The sequence below is a fragment of the Oxyura jamaicensis genome, chromosome 12 (assembly GCF_011077185.1).
Source record: "Oxyura jamaicensis isolate SHBP4307 breed ruddy duck chromosome 12, BPBGC_Ojam_1.0, whole genome shotgun sequence".
Classification (NCBI taxonomy): domain Eukaryota; kingdom Metazoa; phylum Chordata; class Aves; order Anseriformes; family Anatidae; genus Oxyura; species Oxyura jamaicensis.
In genome coordinates this window covers 10839621-10865483 of record NC_048904.1, presented here as the reverse complement: position 1 = coordinate 10865483, position 25863 = coordinate 10839621, and the positions used below count along the sequence as shown (strand labels likewise).

Below are 25863 nucleotides of genomic sequence, written 5' to 3'. Positions count from 1 at the left end.
TTAGTATGCAGGAGCCTGCATGCCCAGCCCCTGTGGAGCGGGGCTTTTTTTCCTCCTTTGCCTTTTGCTCCTTCTTTTAATATAGAAAGCAGAGTTATAAATCAGTTCCAAGCACTTCCACACTCTCACATCTCCATTTAAAAATGTTTCTTTTCCTGCCCTGCTAATTGCCAACAGTTACTGAACTATACAAAAGCAATTTGGCTGCCATTTAACAAATGCCAGACACGGGAACGTACGTACCCGTCTCCAGTAACGGCAAGATCAGAGAGATGAAATCAGTGAGGCAGCAGAAAAGAAGAATGCCGAGGCGGGGGTTGCAGAGAAGGAGCCGACAACGTGTGCTCGAGCCCCGGCCCCAGCACAGCACTTACTGAGGTCTCATAAGCAGCTCCTCCCCGCTTTTCAGGCAGCAATTAGCAGAGCTGATGGGCTGGCTCTGCAGGCGAGGTTACAGAGGATACCTACACGGCTTTACACTAACTTTGTTAGGGCACGCTCGGCTGCGTGACGGGAGGGACGCGGCACACACCTTCAGGACAGCCAAGACAAGAATCCGAGCTGGCATCTCTGGAGGAGCCCCGAGGACAGAGAAGCCCAAGCAACGTTTGCTCAAGGTGAGATGGGAGCAGGACTGCATTCAGCCAGCTCCAGCCATCAGGGGGAGCGTGCTGCCTTGGATCTGGGGATGTAAGGGCTGAGGGAGCATTGCATTCCTGGGATTTTTTCTGCTGTAGAAAGGCATGCAAGGGATTTACCCACACCCAAATCACAGAGATATGGGCCTCTCTTGTCCTGGATCACTTCCAGAGACAACCAGAGGCATATTTCTGCTCCCTGTGGGAAGGGTAGGAGGTATCATTAGCTGTGACATCGTTAGCCCCTGTCCCACTGCCCCTCTCTCCATTACCAGTTACTCTTCCAGGTGTGCCTGACATCATAATCATTGATCTGATGCTTATCAGCTTGTTCATCCAGAAAATCAAACATGTATTTGATGGCGAGGGGCAGCGCGCTCCCACGATGTGCTGTGCTGAAGATGGTCTCAAACAGGTCATCCACAAACTTCTGCAAAGTGCCCTGAAGAGGAGAAGGAGAGAAGGACTATTCAGCACCACCAGCGATGAGCCTTTAAGCTAATTTCACTCCTGTTTCCACCACCTGGAAGAGAAGCCCAGTACAGTCTGTGTAACCATACTGGTTCTCGGTGGTTTTGACAGAAAACCAGGCACCAGAGCAATGAGATTTCTCCTTCACTGTATTAACTGGCATGATAAAAGCATAGAAATAAAAACACCATACAGAGCAAAAGATGAAGGGGTGTATGTTGTGTCACGGTCTGGGTTCCATTAAGGCACCCAAGACCTGGCCACAAACGTTGCGGAACAAACCCCTAAGTCCCATAATGCAGGGAGCCAAATCACAGGAGATGGCTGACCCCTATCTCTGCTACTCGGAGCCAGGGTCTTCAGCTCAGGCTCCTGGTCCTCTCTGAGGACATCTTAGACAAACAGCACCCACTCTGCTTTGGGTTTTGGGAGTGCTGAGGGAAGGGGAACCTCCTGTGATGCCCAGTGCCCCAGGTAATTACACTTCTGACATCACCGATTTTGCAGCTTTACCCCAAACACCAGACAAACGGGATGAGGTGCCTGCTCCAGAGCACCTCTGCTCTGCAGCCCAGCAGCTGCTGAATGATACAGCAAACAGTAAAAGTGCCAAAGGGTGTAAAAAGCAAATAGGGAAATCCACTCAAGGGATGCTCATTTAGGGTTGTGGCACACAAAAACAGCTCAGGCCCCAAAATCAGGAGAGTAGTTCCTCCAGTGCTGAAGTAGCATCTAATAAAAAGCAGTGCTTATCCCAAATCCTTATCCCTCCCCATCCAGGTTTCAAAGCCAGGTGGCAGCTCTGTGCCTCCGTGCCATACCTTGGTGGCTAGCAGGCGGGTCAGATAGATCTCGGAGACCATCTTGCTGCCCCGGTCGCCCTCCCGCTGGTCCATGTGGTCGTGGTTTTTCACCAGGTGCCAGAGTTTGGTGCCGCTCTCCAGGTCGGGGGTGATCATGGGGGTCCGTGAGCGCAGGCTGTCGGGGCTGCTGGCTGTGCGCAGCATGCTCTCTGCAGGCACCCAGCACAGAGGGAAACTCGACCTGACCTCCACCTCGCCACCAGCCCCTCCATCCCTGTCCCCTGCTCTGACTTCAGCGTGTGTTCCCTGGTAAATAGGAGCTTGGGATTCAGCCTCTCCCGTCGGCTGTACTGGGCATCACCGAGGACTCTCCTCGCAGCCTGCCCAGCTAAATGAGCCCCTGGCTGATGTACAGACCAGCACCATCAGACACTGTGTGAAAGGGACTCTGCAGAGGTCTGGCTCCCAGCTCGCAGATGCCAGGATCACAGCCTGGCCTCCCGTGTCAGTCTGAGCTGACCACACAACTCCCTCCCGAACCCAGGCCTAAGCACGCTTGCCAGCACGTTCGCCGGGGCCCTCGGCTAAGCCTGTTTAAGTGCTTAGTGCCTCTGTACCTATTTTAATGAGATTTCAGGGGAATAAAAGGGAGCGGATCCCTTAGCTGCAGCCACCTGACACTTGTCTTTCTCCCCTGAGCCCAAAGAGATGACTCTGGAGGGCTCTGCTCCCCCTCAGATACCAGAATAGCACAGTGCAGGAGAGACAGGGAGGAGCTTGTTCCGAAATTACGGGCACCTGTCCTGTGCCTCGGTCTGCAAACCCAGCCTGTTGCTGCCTTCCCTGCCAGCACAGCCCAGAGCAAGCTTTGGGTCCTGCTGAACACTCACCGTATCTGCTGAGGGACTTGGTGAAAGTGGAGGAGTTGGAGATGTTGTACGCCGAGTTCTGCTTGGGCACCAGGGCTACCGAGGAGCCATCTGTCACCTGCAGGCAGAGGTGGCACAGGCAGGCTGTGACACTGGGGCATGCACACGAGGAACAGGCTCACAGCAGGGAGAAGCCAGCCCAGGAGGGATGAACTACACTGCACCCATCCCAGGGACACCCATCTCCAGCAAAGGAGACCTAAACATCTACCTCTGCAACACCATGGGGGCAGAGGGCACAACGGGAACGCAGCAGAAACCTTGACATGAAAATGGCAAAGCAAGGTCAGAGCAAGGAACAGCCTCTGAGCCCTGAGGATGCCCTGTTTGGTGCTTCCTTGAACGGAAGGCACAAACACAGGGACTGTGCATGGAAGTGACTGCAGACCTCCTGGCCACGTCCCTTCATGAGCAGCTGGACCGCCAAACTCAGGCCCTGACCAAGATATGGGGGAGAAGAGGTATTCAAGCTCTCAGCAGCTGGTGACTGCCCGGTGCCTTACCTGGTAGTGGGCCAGGGTGTTGAGCCTCTTCCAGTCATTGTCAATCTTTGTGGTGACATCCTCGTCCTGCAGTATGATCCGGGCCATCCTGCCCTGCCGCCACTCTGTCCCAGTGAGGGAGAAGGGCTCATGGTTAGCGGGCAGCTTGGAGGACAAAGCCAAGGAGAGCAGAGGAGCAAGGTCTGGGCATAAACGAAAGAGCCCTGCCATCACCTTTAAACCTAAGGACCGACGACTGTCAACATGGTGTTGGGCAAAAGCTGTTTCTAAGTGTTCAACAAAAGACAGTACCAGTCTGGCAACCCTTCTTCGGCTCTTCTCTCCATCCTCCTGCTCCTCCTTTAAGAACAGGACTATTAGCCTTGTTCTCAACTATTTCTGGCCTCCCTGGCCCTCAGCTAGCTCATGCCTGCATCCCAGACCACAGCCAGGACAGAGAGGGCTCCTCTCCTCTCTGCTTGCAAGGCTCACTTTCTCATCCCGGGGCTCCCCATGCACAGCCTGTGCCACTGGCACAACAGTCTGAGCCAAAATGGACTGGACAAACACAAATGCAGTTGTCCTGTCAGGTCCTCTGTCCTGATTTGCATTCGCCTGCCTCAAATGCTTGGTTTTTGGCACTTCTGCTCTTGGCTATTCCAAGGGGAGTGCTTGGCCTCTCCCTTACCCAGGTCCATGTCTCCAGCTTTGGGACGCTGGGAGTAGGGCACCCCTTTGTAGACAGCATCCAGCAGCTTCTCCTTCACCTGCGTGATGGTGTCACAGTTGAGCACCTTGACAGGAATCTCTGGGGCGTTCTCATTCTCAGGGTTCACACAGTTGAGGGTCTGCACAGCACAGAGGGCAGAAAGACTCGAGTGAGAGGGTATGACACACCGGCTGCAAGGGCTGATCCAAGGACACGGGGCTACGAATGCCTAAGGTCACATCTTGTCCACCCCGGGCTGCTCTGGAGGTGCAGCCTCATGGCATATTCCTGCTTCTCTTTTTTCCCCAGCTCTCCCCTCCCACCCTCAAATCTCCAGCCATTTCCAGAAGGCAGAATGCAGGGATCCTAGGCCAGCAAACAATGCCCAGCTCACAGAAACCTGCACAGCTTGAGCAATGCCCATGCACACTCCACTCCCAGCTCCACTCAGGTGGAGATGGAGGCAGTAAGGAACCAGCTACAGGCTCAGCCAAGGGCAAGGTCCAGCTTTAACATGCAGCTAGACAGGGGAGACAGCCCGTATGGGAGGAAGAGAAGCATTTCCCCATCTCCCATGGTAATCTCAAGGCTTTGATTCGCACCCAACGTGAGCCACTGGCTGGCTGCTCCAGCCAACACGTGCTCTGCAGCACCTCCACCCCCGTGTGTGCCAGGGCCGTGGGGTTTGCTGGTGCAGAGGGGGATTCAGTTCATGTTTGGCTTCCCCAAAGCAAACCTCGCCATGCACCCTGGTGAGATGGGTATCACACAGACGGGGCATGAAGCACCCAAGGATGCTGGAGAGAAGAACAAGAGAAAAAACGCTCCATGAGAAGCACTTTGGGTGTCTCCAAGACCTCGTTAAATAGCTGGACCTAGGGGTCCTGGCAAGAACCAGTACCAGTGGGGTTCCTGCCTGCACTAACCAGCATCTTGTAGTCAATCTGTTGCCGGATAAGCTTGTCTTCACTGAGGGAGTAGCGAGCCTCTCCCGTGATGGCATCAATGGGCCCCTTCTCCATCTGCTGCTTGATGGCACAGTAGAGCATGAAGAGAGGTTCCCCAGCACACTCCTGTGGGACAGGGACAGAGAGGAAGAAAAGAGAGGGTGAGAAGGTGCCGGGCACCACCTTTTGCTGCTCTGTCCCTGCAGCATTAAGCCCCATCTGTGGCTTTATAAACAGTCTCCAGCCCTTGCCCTAGTGTGCCCCACTATGTCCCCTGGAGCAATTCATTCTCCCTGAAAACCTGCTGGAGGTTGTTCCCTTATTTATCAACCCCTAGCCTCAGTTTCCCAGAGTTTCCAGACATTTGTGGATTAATTCTGCTTGTTCTACAGGAAAGGATGAGCTAAAAAAGTTAAATTCATGACTAGTGAAAAGCAGAGCTGCTCTGGGCACAACACACCACAGAAATGACTTAGTAGAGCCGTCTGTGCATGGGATACAAACGATCATCTGAGCATCTGGTCCAGCCTAGGAAAGCACGTGGGGAATGGAAAGTGACTGCCGCCGAAGGACAGCCTGGGGGCTCTGCCCTGGTAGCAGTCCTGGCATCTGCCAGGAGGACAGACTCACGTGAGAGAAGGTCGAGAGATTTCTCCATAAGACAGCTGAGCACAGCCAGCCGGGTCCAATGGGAAAGAAAAGCAAGAGCACAACTCGGTGACAGTCCTGCCCTGACCCTCCAAACCGATGGAGTTTCCTGCAGTTAAGCCATTTGCCACCTGCATGTCCCCACTGCCAAAGCCCCCCTGTCAGAGCCATCAGCCACAGCAGCCAAGTCCCCCAAGTAGGAGGAAGGGAAAGGAAAACTGGATCAAGGACTTCTCCCAAAGATGCTGGATATTAAAACTGTGGCAGCCCAGGACGTGCCACGGTTGGAGGCACCAACCAGCCTGGAGCCATGAGCTGGTGAAGGGCGGTCAGAAAAGGACACCCTTTATCGCGCAAGGCATCACAATGTGCCCTTCCAAATGCAGACGTCAGCCCTAAAGGGAAAAACGGGGTAGGATGGGAGCAGGGGGGACCGAGAAAAATCCCAGCTGATTTTACCCCCCCCCCAGCCCTTGCCCCTCCCTCCCGGCCGCCTCGCAAATAAATTGTACTTTGGTGCAAAGTGCGGCTGCTCTCCCTGTCACCATATGCTGTTAGCATCTCGTTAGCATCTGCGGTAATTAAAGAGACAGCTGCTAACGAGCAGGAACAGGCATACATCATCCCCAGACCTTCCGACAACACGCCTGTCTTTGAAATTATGTTTCATTTGCAAACTTGGCTTCATTAAGTCAGCTCGGAAAAGTGAGAGACCCGCGGTGGGTGCTACGCTGCGTGCTAATGGCTGCCTCGGGAGGCGAGCGCGCCAGGCTGGCCGAAAAACTGGGAGCCCCGCGGTGCTCCCACGGCACCCCGAGCCGAGCCCTCCAGCAGGAGGAAGACCAGAAGGTGCTTCTGCCCACTGCTTATAGAAATCTCTTGTAAAACCTCCAGGCTGGGAAAAGCGGTGCGGATGGGGAATAAATAGGAGCGGTGTTCGTGGCCACAAAGCATGTGCCTGCTCCCTCCTCAGCCCTGGATTTCCCCTCTGCAGGCTGTCCCCAGAAAAATCCTACACATTGCAGCACGCAGCCTGACAGCTCCCCTTTGAAACCAAGTGCCACCAAGGAGGGATAAAGCCACAGAGGCCTGGAGTGAGTGCCCGGGCAGGGACAGATGTCAGGGCAGGAGGCAAGGTCTGGACCACAGCCCTGCCGCAGCTGGCACCCGGCTGTGGTCCTGACATCATGGCATCGCCTCCTCCGCTGCTCAGACACCAGCCTGGCTAGTGGGGAATTGACCTCTTCTGGGATTCATGGGCTAGGGCTGGCCCTACAGCCCCCCCAGAGGGATGGAGCCGTCCTGGGGATGGGTACATCGCTTCTCCACGGCAGGTGAGGATCATTCAGGGCTTGTCCCTGACAAAAATACCAAAATGAACGTGGCCTAGAGAACCAGGCACCAGGCAGGTGCCCCAGGATGATGTCCATGGGGTGAGAGGAAGCAGGGGATGGCTCGATGGGGACAGGCCACCCCACAGGCTGCTGGAGGACAGGGCCGTGTCCGTACTCTGTCAGCCCCAGCACAGCTCGGTCATGGCCAGGGGACAGAGAAGGACAGGCTGAGGGATGAGGGATGCTCTCCCTGCAAGCTGAGCAAACACCCTGCGAATGGCACACCCACACACGTGTCAGTATGTGGGGTGAAGGCTGAGGCAAGCCAGCTAAGGCTCAGACTCTTTTATGGACTAGATTTAGCTCATCAGGCACCTAATATCGCGCATTTTTCAGTGCTTGTCTCAATTTATCCCTCTCCCTTTCCCCGGGGTGTCTCATTAAGACTCTGATAAATGCTACCGCGGGGCCCCATGAAAGCGCCAGCCCTGGCTGACTCCAAATGCTGCCATCTCCACCCCTGGCCCCGGGCAAGTGGAGGCTGCCCTGTGCCTGTCCCCGTCCCCTGTCCCACAACACGGCCGTGCACCCAGCCCCGCTCCAGGCAGCTTTGCTGAGAGCAGCCCTGGCAGCTGGGCACACATCCGCCTGCCTCATTTACATGCACAATTACCGCGGTTTGGTGCAAGGCATATGTTTTCCTGCTGGCAAACTGTCTGCTGTGATACCTCTCCATCTACTCCGCGGGTTTCTCCTGCTTCCCATGCCACCTGTGATCCTCACTGCTGGGAGACAGGCAGGAAAGGCCCCGCGGGTCTCCTTCGGTGGGGCTGACACAGGAGGGGCCATGGACGCATCCTCAGCCTTCTTCCACTCTAATGTGAGTGACCCAAGCATTTAAGTTTCCACCACTTCCCCAGCACGACAACTCTCACAGCCTGTGTGCCTATCCAAGTCCTGTGCATAAATCCCTCCCGTTACAGTGCACCTAGATCAGGTTGCTCTCTGCTGCTGTGATTTCTTCTGCCAATGCCATGTCTTACCCAAGGGCTTTGGAGAAAGGCATTGTCCTGACCCCATCCCCACGTCCCTCTCTTCCTGCTGTTCCTTATCCTCAGCTTACCCAGCACTGGCAAGGCGCACGGTGACCTCCCCGAAGGACTGGGCTGTGCTGGGACAGACACAGGACAGTGGTGGCAAACAAATTGGTCCAAAGCAGCTTCTGAAGGAGGTGGCCTTACCTCTGTGACCTGCCCAGTCCAGCCTGGGACAGGACAAGGGTGTCCAATCATGCACACAGAATGTCCCCAGATGCCACCTTGGGTGTTGGAAGGATGTGTGCTCTGCTTTTCCGGGCTAAAGACTAATCGTGCCTACTTGAAGAATCACACAGGGGGATCTGACCCCTTCCTTGGCCCACTTGTGCTCTGGGAGGGGGCTACAAGGTCCTACCTGCCCACCCCTTCCTACCTGGTCCCAGCTGGCACTGCCACAGCAAAGGACAGGGGAGGCACAACCCAGCAAAGCTGCAGCACAAAGAGGCTGTGGGAAGTTTGACATCTCCCTGCAAACAGCACGGCTTTTCTCCTTTCTCACCCCTGGAAAGCAATCTCCGCTGCATGCTACAGCTAGATTTTTATAGATACAGGCTATCCCTCCACGGAGGCAAAAAGCCAAGCGCATGTAAGTGATATTATAAATCACCTCTCGTTGACGATCACTTGAGTTCTGCACAGACTCCTGCTCGCTCTCATCTCTTGGCTGGAAATGGTTCAAACCCTCTTTATCTTAATGAGGGATGAAATCCCACAAAAACGGCTGTGTGCCACCCAGCCTGGCTGAGCTGATGCCAGGCAGGATCCCAAGAAACAGCCCCGCTGTTCGACACGCCGGCAGTGGAACCGCCAGAGCCCCGGGAGGACGTCCCCCTGCAGGTATGGCCATATAACCCGCACAGCTCTTGGTGCAGCCCTAGCGGGTGACAGCACGGGTCCTGGCGGGGGAAACGTCGTTGGTACGTTCATACAAACAAGGTGGGGAGAGCTGCTGTTCCCCAGGGGGACCCACGGGGTGTCAAGTCCCCAAGGGACACCTTTCAGAGGAGAAGCAACAGCGAAAGAGATGCTGGGAGAAAGCATCCCCCTAGCAAGGAGCCTCCGTTTCAAAAGGCAGAAGAGGGAAAAGCGACAGTGTTACGTGAGGAGCGCAGCACATCAAGCTGCAGCTCAGATGTGCAGAATTATCCCCTGAGCACAGTCGTGTCTGTAGAAGGACCAGCTCCTGGGGCTTCGTCCTCCTGAGCTGCACAGGGAGAGGCAAGGAGGCAGGAATGGGAACCACTCATAAGGGATTTGAGGCTCAGCTGGGTTCTTACAGATTTATCCTTTCTCCAGGCACTGTTTTTATGAAGATCTCAAACCCAGTATGCATTAAGCAATCCCTGTCTGCATTTCATTTCTCAATCTCAGCTATTTCCCCAAAAGGGAACCCAGAATCAGTAATCACATCTCAGAAAAGCAGGATGGAAACCCAGGCCTGGGAAGCGATTGGTGCCCCAGGAGGGAGCTGCAATTGAAGGAGCCCCGGCTCTGGGTGACAAGGCAGGATCCCACCTCCCCTCCTGCACAGGGTCAGCAATCCCTCCCAAACTCACCTTCAGGAACTTGTACAGCAGAAACGTGAACCAATTCGTCAGCATCTTCTCTGCCACCGATTCCGTTCTGTGGGGAAGGCAGAGAGCCAAACCGTCAGGAGAGGATATTAGAGGTCTGTGACCCTACCCACTGTCCCCTCAGCCTCGGACTGTGGGTAAACTATTTTTGGCTTTAAAAGGTCACATCTAGAAAGGCAGGAGATTCAAAGCAAAGGGGCACAAGCAGACAGCCAAAGCTCTAGCGAAACGCCTCCCATCTGCCAGGCTGAGCCACAGCAGCCTTCCAAGAGGGAGAAGCAAACCGGTCTCCAGTGTATCTGCAGAGCTGGAGAGAGCCACGGATGATCTTGTCCCATGAGGAGTCTCACCCAGGGGATGACCAGCCTCCTACTTCTCTCTCGTACCTTCTGCTTAAATGAAGTTTGTTTCTGAACTTTGTTTTCCCACTGGAACCAGGCAGCTCCCTCCATGGAAGGAGGGCTGTATGAGACACACTGGTAAAGCCTCACCAAACCTCCTTGCATTCCATGAGAGGAGCACCTCCTGCAGCACTGCCAAGGGTTGGATCCAGCTGGAAGCCCCCTTTCCTCCCCAGGAGCTGCTGCTCTGACCTGTACTGCAGCGCACTCAACACCGCCACTGTTCTGCAACCAGCCCAGTGCTACTGGGCCACCAGCAGCACCCCGAGCAGTCCTTCAGCTCTGGGGCCCCCAACACAAAAAGGACATGGACCCATTGCAGCGAGTCTGGCAGAAGCCATGAGCTCCATGGAGACCTTATAGGAGCCTTCCAGCACCTAAAGGGGTTGGTGAGGGACTTTTTACGAGGGCAGGTAGTAGTAGGACAGTGGGTAGTGGTTTTAAACTGCGAGAGGGTAGGTTTAGATTAGATATAAGGAGGAGACTCTTCACTGTGAGGGTGATGAGGCACTGGAACGGGTTGCCCAGAGAAGCTGTGGATGCCCCATCCTTGGGGGTGTTCAAGGCCAGGCTGGATGGGGCCTTGAGCAACCTGGGCTGGTGGGAGGTGTCCCTGCCCATGGCAGGGGGTTGGAACTGGGTGACCTCTAAGGTCCCTTCCAATCCAAACCATTCTGTGAAATCCCTGTGTGTCCCCTCAGAGCGGGGTGGCGATGCAGAAGGAGCTTGCAATGAATGATGTTGCAACCACCAGCTCTAAAACGAGCTTATAAATGGAGCCGTGCTTCTCAGCTGGTGGAGGAAGCAGCTAGAGCTGCCTTCAGAAAACCTGCATCTTGGCCCCTGTTTCCTAAAGCACAGTTCAAGTCCAGACTCCGTCAGGCTGCAAAGTGCCGTGGCAAGGAAGGTTTAGGAGAGTTTGCCTCTGTCTGTTGCGGAACATCACCACCCAGCTCACAGCTTAACGTGTGCCTGCCTCGGCACCACAGGCTGGTCTTGCTGCCACGAGATTAAAATTCACCTTAACGTGTCCATTATTTTTAAAGTCGCTTTCACTCCCTCTATTGTAAAAAGGCAAGGCAGCCTCCTCAAACTCTCCAGCTACGCTCCTCAGCCATCCGCCCATTAATCATCACACCAGCCACTTGGAAAGGCAGATGCTCCTGAAAGCACAAGCAATACTAATAACCTCACAAACGAAGTCGCCTTCCTGTTACCCCAAGGGATCAGACACAAGCAGGATGACTCAAGAAACCCAAAATCAGGAGGAACCTGAACCTCAGAGCCCCCAGGAGCCCCGCTGCTCAGGGCAGTGCCACGCAGGGGAGCTGGGGCAGGAACCCACGGCCAGATGGCCGGGGTAGGAAATCCACTTTCCTGGAGTTTATTCAAGCTGACTCTGGGTCGTATGGTCCCCTCCAAGCCTTTCTCTTGTGCTAATGGGGTTTAGCCCTTTCTGCCCTCCCTGGAATAGCACAGCCCTCCTTAAGGCATTAGGGGACGGTAAGACCTCAGCCTCCAGGAGGGCCACCTGCCTGAGCCCCATCAGGGAAGATTAATCCATCAAGGGGAGCAAAAAAGAGACAAGGAAAGCGATATGGGGAGAAAACCAATGAAAGGGGTGGGCTGATGCTACCAGCAGACATCCTCCCCAGCCCCTGGAGGGGGTCCCTCACCAAGCAGCCCCAAAAACTCATCTCCAGTGCCCCAGACCGGGCTCCAGCCGATGGCTGCCTTCATTTGCGATAGAGCCAGATGCCACAGCAACAAGGGGATTATCCAATAACCAAATAACTAAATAACAGCTCTCCCCAGTTAGATCGATGTTAATCCAGTTGCCCTGGGCAGTAAGAACATCCTCTCACCCAACAGCAGGGCTAATCAAAAAACCAGAGGAGGTGCAGCCCCAAATGCTGCTTGCCCCACAGCACCGCTGCAGGAAGAACAAAGTCCCTTTACATTTTACTTTGGGTGGCACAAGCAGGGTATCAGCCATGGGACCTCATCCCCGTCCTAAACCTCCTGCAGCTCCCTGCAGTGGAGTCCTCAAACCCCATCGCTGAGGGCTGCCAGTCCTCGGGCTGCCAGTACCAACAGGGGCTGAGCTCTGTCCCCGGGCTGCTCCCGCGACGCAGGTACTGCAGCTGCTGGCCTCCCTGCGCTGCCTTTTAGTTATATTTTATTGATTTACTTCCTTCCAGAGCTTTGCTCCAATGGCAGCAGCTTCGTGATGCTCCAAGTGAACCACAAGCTGGAAACACAGTTTAAATATTTCAGTGAAGCCTGGTGATGTGGAGGGACAGCAAGAAGAGAGCCCAAGGATACGCTCAGGGACGGGGGCGCACACTTTGTGACCCACCTCTCCCAGCCAGCCACACGTCTGCACTGTTCCCTCTCTGGCACAATTCTTACAAGATCTTTTGACAAATTACAGGCTCCTGTATTTCATTTGTAGGTTAGAAGTGAAGTAGAGAAACCAGCCATGGGAACGTAGCTGCAATGTAGCTGGGACCAGCTTGCACCTGCTCCAGGCACCTCCCCATGGCCAGGCACACACAGCTCAACGAGCTGCCCAGCCTGGCCACACCATGAACATTGGCTCATGTCTGAAAGATGCTCTGGTTTCCTCCAGCCCTTCTGGTGACATGCCAACCCCACAGCTGTCCCTCCTGGAGGGAGAAGGTCCGCAGGTTCTGCTCCATCTCTGCTGCGGGCTCACGCAGAGATGGGGAGGCGCGGCACAGCATGCAGAGGGAGGGTTGGCATGGAGGGCCTCGAGGTGGGCTGGTGGAGCTTATTAATTGTTTTTGTTCCACACTTGGTGTATCTTTCAATATTCATCAGCCCGTGATGAAGGAGAGCTCAGAGCTATCATTAAATATTGATGGGCCAGGCAGACTCACAGCAGGGCTTGGCACGCTGCCTCCTGCTCGCGCTCTCCCCCGGCCCCGGGCAAGACTCCCGGCTTGAGAAGATCCTCTTGGCTTTCCCATGAAAACCCCCAGGAGCCTGGCAAGTTGGGCAAGCCCCAGAGAGGCAGCAGGCAAGGGAGGACTCCTGGCAGCTGCCAGCACACAGGGGCACCAAGAGGAGTGCTGACAGCAAGGCACAAGCCAACGCCAATGCCATCACTGGTGGCACCCCACGCAAACAGAAGTTCCCTGGGCACCACCACCCAGGTCTTGGATGGAAACTCACCTCCGCAAGAGCAGCTTGGGGTGGTTCTTACTCTCCAGGTTCTTCTCGATAAGGTCGGAGAGGAGCTGCTTCAGCACGCCCGTCGCGTACTCCATCTCCCCCTGCAGCGCCGTCATGATGAGGGAGGCCACGTTGCCGCGGTCCCGCATGGAGAAGCTCCGCTGGGCCTCCAGGGTGCGGATGAAGGTCAGCAAGAAGTGCTTCTTGTTCAGCAGCTGCCCGAAGAGGGTCAAGGACTTCTCCACGTTCGCCTGGACCTGCGAGGATAGAGCAAAGCTGGGAGATGGGCACGAGAGGGAGGGCGACAGGAAGGCAGGTGGGCTGAGCATCAAGGGAGCCCCGTCTCAGGGCATCGCTGTACGCCAACACAAAGACTCTCCCCACGCACGTACATGCACTTTGCTCACATAAACTGTCCTTGACCCAAAAACCACACATCACAGTTTCAATTTCAGCTAACAAGAAGGTCAGGTCCCACCCAAAACTCTGCAGCACGCGCCGTGGGTATCACACAGACGGAGTTTCTGCCCCTTCTTAATACCCACAAAGCAAAGAAAGCCTCAGCACTCAGCTCTGCAGACAGCAAACTCGCCTGGCTTTAGGTGGATGGGTTTCAGACATACAAGCAAACAGTGGAAACCTGGGTCTGCCCCTCTCTAGACACGGCCTGAAATATTCCCTTTGCTCTGGAGGCGTTTGAAGCTGCATCTCGGGCCGTTCCTGGCTCTGCAGTGCCCAGCAGGGACGGGGCTGGGCTGCTTTCATCTCCACACTGCCTTCGTTAGCGCTGCTCTGGTCAGCGCCGACCATATTTCTCATCAGAAATGAGCATTTTTACACACAACATCTTCCCATTAGAAAAGATGATTTCCTCTGAATAAAAGCCTTGCTGCGGTAAAACGTCAATTTTAATGATTTTTTTTCCCCTTGTCTTCCTGATTGGGAGAATAAGTGAAAAATTTCATTTCATGTCGATATTTGGAGACAAAACAACGCTCTTCATTTCAAAACATCAACTCAAAATGAAGAAGAGGGTTTTGACACATCAAATCATTTCACTTCAATCACGACTTTGGATCACTGCTCTTTGGTTCAGCGAAGCTTCTCATGGCTGCGACTTCCCCCTTCAAACTGCTGATGTTCCCACAGGGAAAAAATAAATAAATCCCATTTCCTTGCCTTTTTTGTCACACAACCCTCAGGTGACACGTGTCCCCTCAGCACCCAGGTGAGGGGGTGCCTGTCCCTGGGCATCCCAGAATGGGGACAGGGGAGTGACCCCAAGCCTTGGGGCTCTTCCTATGAGCAAGCACGTGGCTGGGCTTATTTTATCACATCTCAGAGGCTTTATATCCCGCTAGGAACACGTGTGCTTTAATTTACCTGCTCCCCAAGCTTCTCCCTCCAGACTACACAGGGACCTCGGTGCAATGACACCGCTAACCCAGGCGGGTGCCTGAGGCCCAGCAGCACCGATGGCTCCCTGCAGACACGCAAAAAGGCTTCCTCGGCACAGGAAGACCCCACTGGTGTCTCTCAGGGCAGTGACCCTAAAAGCCAACTGAGAGCCAGCGGGGTGAAGGACTGTGTCCCTCCAGCAGCCAGCTGAGGGCTGCACGAGGAGCGTCGGTGCCCCGAGCAACAACTGCTCCGTCAGGAGACAGCCAGATCCGATCAGAGCTGCATCTCCGTGAGAGGAGCAGCTGGAGCTCAACAAGCTGGGAAATGGGCCCCGTCCAACAGCAGCCATCGGACGGGGACTTTGGGAAGAGCACAGGAGGACGAGCAAAGCCCAGCATCGCACGCAGCCCGCGCCCAGCGCTGCACGCGCGCGCCACCCCGCCGCCTCCCCGCCTGGCTGGGCCGCTGTGTTTAACTTGCTGATCATTAGCAGAAATAAATGAACAATACCGAATTAAATATTTAATCAGGCTTAAATTCACACAAAGCAACAAACCTCCCCCCAACAAACCTAAAGAGAAAGGGAACTGGTAATGACAGTGTAATACTTGGCTGTGGATTAGCGGGTGCGTGAGCAAGCGCCGTCTCCCTCCCAGCACTCGCAACAGCTAACGTTACACTCGGAGTAAAGAGACAAATAAAAGCAAACCTGATTAAATTATATGAAGCTTGCACAACTGTAGTTGCTTTATTTAATTTTTTTTTTTTTTTGGCTCCTATGCAACTTTAACCCCTTGTTTCCCCAGTAAGGCTGAGCCTGGATGTTCTCCAGTGGGATGTTTTGAATTAGGGGCTGGGAGTGGAGCAACTCCTGCCTGCCCCCCCCCCCCGTGGTCACTGTACAATTACTCCCCTGCAATTTCCTTTCCAGAGCTCCGGTTTGATACCGTTTCCACCCTTCTCCCCTCTGGAAGGGATTGCAGCATCTGACAGACGCTGCCAGGAGAGGTTTCTGCTCCCCCTCCCTCCAATGCACTCCCTCCATGTGCCTTGCTGTGGGGGCTCTGCCACAGCCCAGCACCACCACCCCCACCTCGCCCCGGCCCTTTAGGGAAAAACCTTCAGAGCAAGAGCAGAGCAGAGCAGAGCACCAGACTTCCACATGGACAGGAAGGGCCATGCCCAGGGGAGGGCTGCTTTCACACCCGCTGCGCTGCTCCCCGCAGCCGCAATGGCTCTGAGCAGCTGGGAAACCTGAGCTGCAGAGGGAAATCCACGGAAGCAGGGTCCCCGCCGCCTCCGGAGCTGGGATTAGGGAGCAGGCACAGGGCCAGCTCCCCACGCCATGGCCATGCTGGCTGACAAGGCCAGCACGTGCACTTGCAGGTGGTAAGAGCGTGTTGCATCGTAACCAGTACCATGCATCCCGCACCAGGGCCGGCTGCTTCCCCTAAATACCTTGCAAAGCCCGTGTCAACATTAATTACCTCACCAGGACAGCAGCAAGGGAAAGCTAAGGTTTAACCCCCCTCGTTTCTCCTAGCAAGAGCAGCCTCAGCAGCCCTGCGAAGGAGAAGCCAGTTGCTGCGCCCCAAATTCACCAGGCAGGGGAAGAGGAGGGGGAGCTGGGCTGGGGCGCAGGGGCAGGACACCCAGCTAGGGCCCCGCGTGGGGAAACGGAGCCGGGGCAGCAGGTGATGTTGGACAAGTCTGCTGGCAAAGAGTGGCCAGTCAGGCATCAAACAAATCCAATTGAATAAAGCAAGTGCTGTAGCAAATGACAGCAGCAATGATATTAATATAAATATTGATATTAATGGCAGGGAGTGCAGTAACCGCTCAGCGGCCGGGCTGTGCTCACGGTGGCTGCCATGCAGCGAGATGCTCTTTGCTGTGCAAGGCTGGGGCAGTGGCCAAGCCCATCGGGTGTCCCTCGAGCTCCACTGTGCCCACACCAACAGGAGCCTCAGGCTTCATCGCGGGGCTCCAGCACCGCCAGATGAGCTGCAAGGACCAGGTCAGTGGGAAGCACAAGCTGCCACGGGGTTTGCACAGCCCCTGATACAAGGGGATGTAGGTCTCCACCACCCACAGGTGGTGGTTTTGGATGTACGCCCCCAGTACTTGATCCACAAAGTTTCCTCTGCCCATCCTGCAGCACAACCACAAGCCTTGCGAGCACAGAAACAGCAATTGTCTTCCTTTGGTATTCCGACCCCACATCCCCAAAACGCTTTGCTCTCCCTGCTCTTTGCTGCTTATCCACTCCATTGCCTCAGGGTGGGCTCAATCCCTGTTTCTGGCAAAGGTTAGCTATGGAACCCCGGATATTTCTGCCCACCTTCGCCAGCCTGTGTCCCTCACTGTCTGCTCCAGGACCAAAGTATCTCTCCAACCCTATACTCAGGGCATCCTACTCCGAATGCCCCAAAACTCCTTTTTCACAGCCGACAACAAGTTGCAAGGGAGGCAGATGAGCATCACCACCCTACAAATCCTCGCCTTCCCAGGGCAGGCATCCCAGAGGCATGCCCCCAGCATGAACCACCGCAGAGATAGACAGACAGATGCATGGCACCCCACCTCCATCTCCTTCAGCACGGGGTGGTCTTCTATCCCAGGGAAAAGAACCCGCATGGCGTACGTGCGGTAATCCAGGAAGGGGATGCCGGCCCCGTCCAGGTCGTTTGTCAGTTCGTTGATGTCAGTCTGCAGCTCGGCAAAAGCTGGAGGGGGAAAAGCAGAATTGAGCAACGCAGCCCCGAGCCCCAGCACACAGCTTTGCCACCCAGCCTCTGCTACGTCCCCAACACCCAACAGATGGGTCTCAAGGCAGCTCCCAGGCTCAAGCCAGATCCGCATCCCCCTCCTTGGGCAAGGCTATTAAATCTGTCCCCATTTACAGATGGAGAAAGAGAAACCGAGCTGGTGACAGAGGGGATGCTCTCCCCAGAGGAAATCAAGTGGTAGAGGTGAGAACAGGACCACCAGGTCCCAGGGGGCTCCAGTCCCCCTTGCTCAGCACTCACTCGCTCCCAGGGATCCTGCGGGCAGCCCGGGCTTGAGGAAAGCCAGAGCTTCTGGGGGAAACGTTAGCCGAAACCACAAGAATGTCCTCATTTTGTTTTGACCTAAATACTAGTGGAGAGAAGAGCTGAACACACCCACCCCAGCACCTCCCGAGCCGAGGCGAGCCAGCTCCGATTCCCAGGGGAAAGCAGCGCGGGGGGGTCCTGAACCTTTAATTGCACCTACAGGGAAAAGCTGACAGAGAGGAGTCCGGGAAAGATGGGGGGGAGCTGGGGGTAGGGGGAGAAAACCCTCAGAAAAATCAAATTAATGGCACTTTAAAGGGAGCTGAAAGCACAGCACAGGACTGCAGGCTCGTCAGCCTGATGAGAAAAAACAAACCGTCAGCTTGAAAGGCGTGCTATCTTATCTATAACTAGTGGGACTAGAAAAGAGAAAAGGCAGGGAAGAGATTGTGCCTTTTAATTAAAAGCAGATCCTTTTATCTGCCAGCTGTGGAAGACAAGACACCAGCCCCTCCACCAGCTCCCTCCTCTCTCCCTGTCACCATCGCCATCCGCATGCCTGTTTGGGGACAGGGATTTGGGGAAGCAAAGGGTTTTTCTTTCTTTCTTCCCCCTTTTTTTTATCATCTTGTTTTATGTGCCTGCTCCATCGGCAGCCTCCGGGCTGGTTGGAGCTGTGGTTGGCAAGGTCGGGGCCTCGGGAGCCAGCTCAGGGGGATAATGGGCAATTAGGTTTTATCAGCGGGATCATACAGGGAATTCTGTCCAATTTCTCAGCATCCGTTTGTCACGTAATGAGAGACCAATTGCCTGCTCACGGGCAGCCCTCCCTACCTTCCCTGCTCCCTTTTCTCGTGTTTGGAGGGGAACGCGAGAAAAAAGGGAAAAGGGAAATTCCTTAACTAGATAAATCCCCTAATTCCACCCAAAACTAGTCCAGGTGGGAGCAAGGGAGCCTGCAGCGTGCAAGGACAGAGGAGGAGGATGGAGACGGGAGGCAGAGAGCCAGATTCCGGCATTGCTAACCAAGGTTGGTAAGGGACAAGTGCACCTCACGGTGCTGGCCACCGCTCCCCGACCCAAGACAAAGCCCAGCACCACCAAGGACCAGGACCGCTCACCTTCTTTGCACTCGAGGGCCACCCGGGACTCCAGGTTGTCCATCTGCAGCTGGAGGCGCTTCAGGGTACGGTCAGCGTCCCGGGACTTGCGCTTGTAGGCGATGAGGACGATGATGATGATGAGGAGCAGCAGGCCGCCCCCGCCGCCGATGCCGATGATGGCGGGCAGGGTGAGCAGGCTGTCCGAGTAGATCTGCAGCGTCCCCGGGGAGAACTCGAACCCCCCGGCCTTAATCTGGGGAAAAAGAAAAGACAAGGGCTGGGAGTCAAGGGTGCACGTGCCCTCCCACCGTGCCTGCTGCCCTGGGAGCCACAAGTTGCCCGGGGGATGTGGGGAAACGTGGAGGATCCCCCTAAACCCTATGGGTCGCGGGGCACACAGCAGCTCGGAGCAGCACGGCACACTGTGATGGGATGCAGGATGCACGCTGCCGCCGCGCGCGCACGGAGCAGGCAGGGAGTTTGATGTCTCATTCAGACAGCGTTATGAGAACAGATGGGATGTGAAGCAAGTTCCCTGACGGATGGGGAGCCTGGGGGGATGGCACCGGGTCCCTTTCAAGCAGGCAGAGGCCGCGCGGAGCTGGAGCGCCAGCACTGCTGTGCGACAACCTGACACGCACGGAGTCTCGCTTACAGCACGGGCAGGGAATGGGGAAGCAGTGGGGAAGGGGTAGGAACCCCCCTGCACGGCACCGGCTGTGTCTTGGCACCCAGCAGGGAAGGGGGGATGTTGGCAGGGCTAGCAGGGGCACAGGATGCCTGGCTGAGCGTGGCAGGGAGAGGACAAACTATTTGGTCCTATCAAACACACGGTTAGGGAGAGCGATGCCTGTGGAGCAGGATCAAGGCTCCCAGGGGCTGCTTCCAGGCACACTGAGCATCCAGCTTCACCTGAGGACGAGCACCCAGCATGGGCAGTGCTGGGATACAGACACGTGGGGACACATGGGGCACCCAACCAGGGCCATAAGAAGGCAGCAGTGCCCCAAACACCAGTGGTTTCCCAGCCACGGCTGCAACCCTTTGTTTTCTCCTCCCCACCTCCCGCCGGGTGCCCGGGAGGGGTTCCATTTACCGTGACTTTGTGCTGGCCCGTGAGGTTGGGCGACTCGCAGAGGAGCTGGGTCTCGGACACAGTCAGGGTGCAGGGAGTGTCCCCAATCAGCACCGTGTAGTTCAAGCGGGAGTTCCCGGCACCCGGAGGGAGCAGGTTCCTGCCCTTTGAGGGAACAAAGAAGGAGACGGTCAGCTCTCGTGCAATAGGGAATGCTCCAAAGCCTCGTCACGGAGCCCATTTGTGCCCTTGCAGCGAAAGACTTTGCCCCAGGAGAGACAAGAGCCCCCTCGGTGGGGGAACATGCCCCGGGTGCCCACTGCCTTACCTTGAGGATGAGGGGAGAGCTGGGCTTCAGCTCCAGCATCCCCGTGGGGCTGAGTGGTTCAAAGACAGGGTCCGGGTAGTAGACGAAGTTGGTGGTGTTGACAATCAGCAGGGCCTGGACGTTATCCATGATGAAGCCAATCTCATCCGGGCGGTCACCGACCTCTGGAGGGCTCCGCTCGGGGTTGTCGATGGAGGGTGCGTAGCACACCATGGTGGTGTCGTTGTACACCGTGCAGTTCTGCGGGAGGCACGGACCTGGATCAGACCTGCTCCTGGCAGCAAGGTCAGGATCTGACCCCACAGAAACCTCCTGCAAGCACTGGCTCTGCCTTCCCTCTGACAACAGGACTGATTCGGGTTCCCCTTCCCTGTGCCGTAATGTCGACAGGGCCACGTGCCACCCTAGCAGCTGTGTCTCAGGGGCAGGGAGGGACTGCTGTTTGCAACGGGTGTGTGATGGGTGGTGGGTGGGAGCTTGCTGGGGATGGGATCTTTGTCCTGCGGACATCCCACAAACCTCCCATCATTTTTGCATGTTAATATCCCATCCTGCCAGTGCCTGGCCTGAGGCCCTGGAGAGATATCGCTGCGCCTCTTGTGGGTGCAGCCCCTGGACACCACCCCTTCCCATGGCATCACACGTGAGGAGGGGATGTGTTTTATGCCACGCGTTGCAGAGAGATGGCATCCCTCTTCCTTGTGCTCTGCCCTCCCCGTCAGCCAGCACCACTTACATTCTCCCTTTCAGAGCTGCAGTACTTGGCCCGGATCTTGGGCTCCTTGATGGTAGCCAGGTTGGTGCCAGTCACAGTCAGCAGCGTCCCACCACTAGAGACAGAGACAACAGGTTAGGAGAAGCAGCCATGAGCCTGGGTCCCCACTTCTGGGAGAGAAACAGCCACCCTGAGCAGCCAAATGTCCATCTGCCACAGCCTGGGTGCACTGCGCTACCTCCAGGGACCTGTTATCCCCCTCCAGGGACCTGTTATCCCACCCAGATGTCACCGTGGCCAGCAGGATCTGGCACTGACCAGCACCAAATCAACTCAGCTGACCCAGGGGACAAAAACCTGCTCGATACCACTAATATCCCACCCTGTGTCTGCATGGGCTCCGAATGCAGCTCCCTGTAAAGAAACCCAAGCATCTATGATCGGAAAGTGTCACTAGCAAGAGGTCCTCTCCGCCACCCCCTTCCTCCATGGTGACAGGGAGAGGGTGCCAGGGCAGGCTGATCCCTGCAGGGTTTTCTCCACCACTGGGAATTAAAAGCCCCGCAAGTCCCGGAGAGCTCAGCCATGCCCCTGGGGAGCTTGGGCCTCATCAGCACCCTGGGGAAGCTTTCCCTCAGCACAAGCACTTAATGGATTCCTTTGCCTCCTCTCCAGCCAATTCAAACCTTTTAGAAAAATATGTAAACATTTCAAAAATCCCCCGATGGGAAATACTTTAATTTTATTTGCTGCCGCCAAATGTCAAGCTGAAATTAAGCAGATCCAAAGCGCTCTCCGCTCTTGCCCCCTGCCAGGCTGAGCGCTGTGGGCCAGGAGCTCGCAGGCACCCGGTGCCAAGCCATTCCTCGTGCTCCTCTCACCGCATCTCTGGAGCATGGCCCGGTGGATATTGCAGCAGCACCAAGAAACACCCGACAGGAGCAGGGATCCATGCAGAGCAGAGCCCTCCCCACATCCCACCAGCTCCCTGCAGGCTCCCCGCGGGCACCTCTCACCTGTTGATGCTCCACTCGGGATCGATCTTTTGGATAGTGGGGTCCTCCGTGTAGTTGTACTTCACCTCCGGGTTGCTCAGCTCTGCCCGGTTGATGTTGATGAGGATGGGGGAGCCACCAGGGGTGTGCCCGGGGGGCGTCCTGCAGCGGATCTCGCGGGCGCTTCTCCTGGGGCAGAAACGTGGCAAGAGTTGGGCACTGGGAAGGGGGAAGGTGACGGCACCCAGGGGTGCCCAGACCCAACTCCCAAGCCCTCACCTGAGCCCCCTCTCCCTCATGAAAGTGCTGGGAGGGGAAAGGAGGGAGGAGAGAAAAAGAAACTCAAGAAATGAAACAAAAGGCAGCCGGGAAAGGCTGAGCAGCTCCTGAGTGTTCCCATTGCGCGGCTGCTGCAAACAGCAGCGATTAGGGCTGATAACCAGTAATTACCGCAGGAAAATATTTAAAGAGCCGCTCCATTATCATCCCTAATCTAAAAATTATCCACTTCATGCCTCAGGGCTTTGTGCTTTTAGAGAAAAATCCCTGTTCTTTGGGCTCTTCCTGGAGCCCCTGACACAAAGAGGTTTCGGATGCAGAGGCTCCTCCAGGCGCCCACGGGATGTGGCTGCTTTGTTTGGGGGTCCCACTGCCTCCGGAGCTCCCACCTCCTGTCCCCCTCCACCCTGCGTGCCCCCTCACCATGAGAAGGCGCAGGGCCGTCCCCCGATGGTGACGGTGACGTTGCTGCCAGCGTTCAGGTGGTTTCCTTCGATGGCGATCCATGTGCCGCCGGAGAGAGGGCCCCGGGCGGGGATCACTCGGGAGAAGGTGGGCGTCTGCCGAGGGAAAGGAACAGCCCCGGGGGCTCAAGGGCCAGCTCCAAAACCCAGTCTCAAAGCAGCCCCGAGCAGGGGATAGGGATGCAGCTTGCCACAAAGGAGAGGGACCTGTGGGTCCCTCACAACCCAGCTCCTGCCCAGAGCATCCCCAGGGGAACCAGGGCCAGTTTTGTAAGAGTCAGCTCAGAGGCAGTCCCCAAACACCCAGCGCTGCCTCCCCTCCCACAGCAGCCACCCACACAGTGCCAGCCCTGTCCCCAGCACGGGGGACGATACCAGCCCTTACCACGAAGGTGAAGCTCTTGGGCGAGGTGGCGCGGTAGCTGGGGGAGCAGTCCTGGATGCACACCTCCACCCGCGCGTCGTGGACCTTGCTCGGGCTGGCGTCTCCGATTTCACACACGATCCTAAAAGACACGGGGAAGAAACCTCCGGTGCCCTGACACTGAGACACTCCCTGTGCGCAGCACGGGAAGACCAGCCTCAAAAACAGGACCGCTCTGGCACCACGCAAAGGTCCCAGATACAGGGTCACTAAGAAACCATGGTGGTGGCTGTCGGTTACTGCCAGCCCCGAGGAGAGCTCCCCCAGCATCTTCAGGCTCCTCACCACGGCCCAGGGCAACCGTGCCCAGCAGGTCCTTGTCTCTCTGGCAGCGCCACATTCTCTGTGGGCACGGGCACCCAAGACCCCCGTCCCCGTGCACCGAGGTGATGCGGAACGCGCCCAGCCCTCGTTGGGCACTTACTGCTCAGCGCTGATGTACTCGCTCTCGATGGGGATGCACATCACTTTGCCCACTCGAACTCCCCAGCGCACGTCTTCAAACTTGAGGCCCAGGTTCTCTCCGGTGATGGTCAGGCGGGTCCCTCCTTGCCTGGGGCCCGTCTCAGGTGACAGCTAGGGGACAGCACAGAATGTCAGCTGAGGGACCGGAGCCGGCAGGCACTGCTGGCTGCGGCCGCAGGGCACCGGCATGTGCAGCGAGGAGCAGATGAGCTGTGCTGAACACCAGAGCATCTGCAGGAAAGACTTCCCAAACGACAGCCGTGTTCACACGGCCACCAAGGAACAAGGCAGGAGGTGCCAGATGTGGCCGAGCAGCGGGTTGGGACCTGGACACCCTGCTGCAGATGGAGCCACCCCACAAGTGACAAGGACAGGGACAGGAAGGAGACGGGGTAGCACCAACAGGTCTCCAACCAAGCCAAACGACGCAGACACGTGTGGATTTGTCTTTGGGCAGGTCTCTTAAACAAGGGGATGAGGGTCCCAAGATGTCCCCAATGGAGAAACCATCCCCACCACGTCCCTGCTGGAGCGGCAGAGGCAGCGGTGGCCCTGCGGGAACCCCTCTCCTCCTACACCACGCAGCAGGCGGGGGGCAGAAGGGGGAACACAGGTCCCGCTCATCCCCGTCGGGCTACTCTCTGCCAGCAAACCCCGTGCCAAGGCTGGCTGGCTGCTGGAGAGCCTCCACCTTGCGCCGCGCCTCATTTACCAGGATGATTCCCAATAAAGCAGACAGGTGTGGCCTGACAACAGGCAGCGGGATGACGGATGAACGGAGAGGCACGAGCCCACCGCTGCCTCCAACAAGGCAATTACGGGCGATTTTACACCAGCGCTCACTGGCCCCGGGGCCCAGCGCACACCTGCAGCGCTAAGCAGAATTAATGGCAGGGCTGCGTGTGCCCAGCCTGGGACAGGAGATGGGGCTGGTGGCACGGAGATGGAGAGGGAGCTGGGAAAAGCAGCTGCAAGCAGAAGGTGAGGAAGAGAGGAATGCAGGCGGGGTTGGTCCAGGAAAAAGGCGCATCTTGATCCAGGAGAAGGGACCCTTTGGAGGGAGGTGATGCCTTCCCTGCTCGTGCTGTCCTCCAGCTCTGCCAGAGGTCTCCTCGAGCACGAGGAAATCTCTCTGCTCGCACTCAGGCCGGCACCTGGCCAGCCTCACCCTAAGGCTGCGCTCACGCGACAAGTGAGCACGCCCCAGCTCGCTGCATTCCTGGCAGCCCCAGGCAGCTGCAAGCCCGGGGCCAGTGCCAGCTGGATGCTCCTGCTCCTCGCACACAGCTCGCTCCTGGACGCAGCCCCGTGGTGAGGGAAGGCGGACGAGCAGCAGGAGGGAAGCGTGCAGCAGCGACCGTCATCCACATCCCCTGCCCCGACGGGCAGCACGGAGCCAGGGGTCACTTCTGCACGGCTCAGCTGCAGTGATCACTTCTGGGGTTAACCACCATCACCTCCACGTTTGCACCAGGCTTCTCACATTCAGCACGGCCAACTGCTGCTCTGGATCAGGGCTCCGCACAGCAGCTGCAGCCAGCGATCAGATTTGCTCTTCCCCCTCCGCCGAGCTCCGCCGGGGTGGCTGGCGAGGAGCGGCTGTTTGTTTGGTATTCCTAAACGAGTGTTAAAAGCTGCTCCGGCGTGTTAGATTCCTCTTTCTCTGCGGCAAACCTGACAAGGGCCACGCGTTTGGGGAGAAACGAGCCCGGGAAAGGGATGACCCTGCTGGCTGCGCAGCACAGGAAGGTCACAGCTAAACAAGCCGCGTGGGAGCGGGGCGCTGGCAAGGAGGGCAGAGCCTGCCCCAAGTCCCCCGCTCCACCTCTGAGCCCCCAGCCCCACAAACAGCCCCGCTCTTCTGCTAATTGGTTTCACAGGGTCCTTTTAAATCAACAGGTAAATGGCTCCAGCAGGCACAAGTTGCTCACTCTCAGCTTGAGCAGCGTGGACAGGGGGACCCAGAGACACGGATGGCCCTGAGAAGGGACGTCACCCTGCGGGTCACACCAGCACCAGGCAGGTTTGCAGGGCTGCTTATTCCCTTCAACAAGTGATGGGCAGAACCACGGGTGAAGAATTGTGGTCATCTCCCAGCCCAGCTCCACCAGCTGCGAACACAGCTGCTCCCCTGCTCGCTGGGCTGGAGACAAGCTCCAGGTCCTTCTGAAATCTCTGCAGGACTCCCATTTCCTCGCACCCTGTGCTGGCCCAGCTGCTCCCCGCCCACAACCAGGACAGGGCTGTGGAAAGCCGCAGCAGCAGGAGGCTGCTGGGGGAGCACCGCACCAACAGCCACACGCATCTGCGCCGATCACCAGCTCACATCAGCCCCAGGACACAGCCCA

At 56.7% G+C, this 25863-nt stretch overlaps 1 protein-coding gene across 5 annotated transcripts in view; it reads right to left on the bottom strand.

The window, feature by feature from the left end:
• PLXNA1 (plexin A1) overlaps positions 1-25863 on the bottom strand; it is a 108562-nt gene that overhangs the window by 12124 nt on the left and 70575 nt on the right. For 3 of the 5 annotated variants that reach the window (XM_035337413.1, XM_035337414.1, XM_035337415.1), the window contains exons 13-29: positions 23475-23626; positions 23012-23132; positions 22586-22722; positions 21905-22072; positions 20910-21003; positions 20174-20413; positions 19867-20010; positions 18789-19023; positions 17216-17358; positions 13232-13488; positions 9615-9681; positions 4959-5105; positions 4012-4171; positions 3345-3526; positions 2803-2899; positions 1931-2121; positions 911-1080 (exon numbers count right to left, since the gene is read on the bottom strand). In XM_035337413.1, the coding sequence (XP_035193304.1) occupies positions 911-1080; positions 1931-2121; positions 2803-2899; positions 3345-3526; positions 4012-4171; positions 4959-5105; positions 9615-9681; positions 13232-13488; positions 17216-17358; positions 18789-19023; positions 19867-20010; positions 20174-20413; positions 20910-21003; positions 21905-22072; positions 22586-22722; positions 23012-23132; positions 23475-23626 (2705 nt within the window). The remainder of the gene's footprint in view (positions 1-910; positions 1081-1930; positions 2122-2802; positions 2900-3344; positions 3527-4011; positions 4172-4958; positions 5106-9614; positions 9682-13231; positions 13489-17215; positions 17359-18788; positions 19024-19866; positions 20011-20173; positions 20414-20909; positions 21004-21904; positions 22073-22585; positions 22723-23011; positions 23133-23474; positions 23627-25863) is intronic. The other 2 variants (XM_035337416.1, XM_035337417.1) reach the window with 1 other exon arrangement.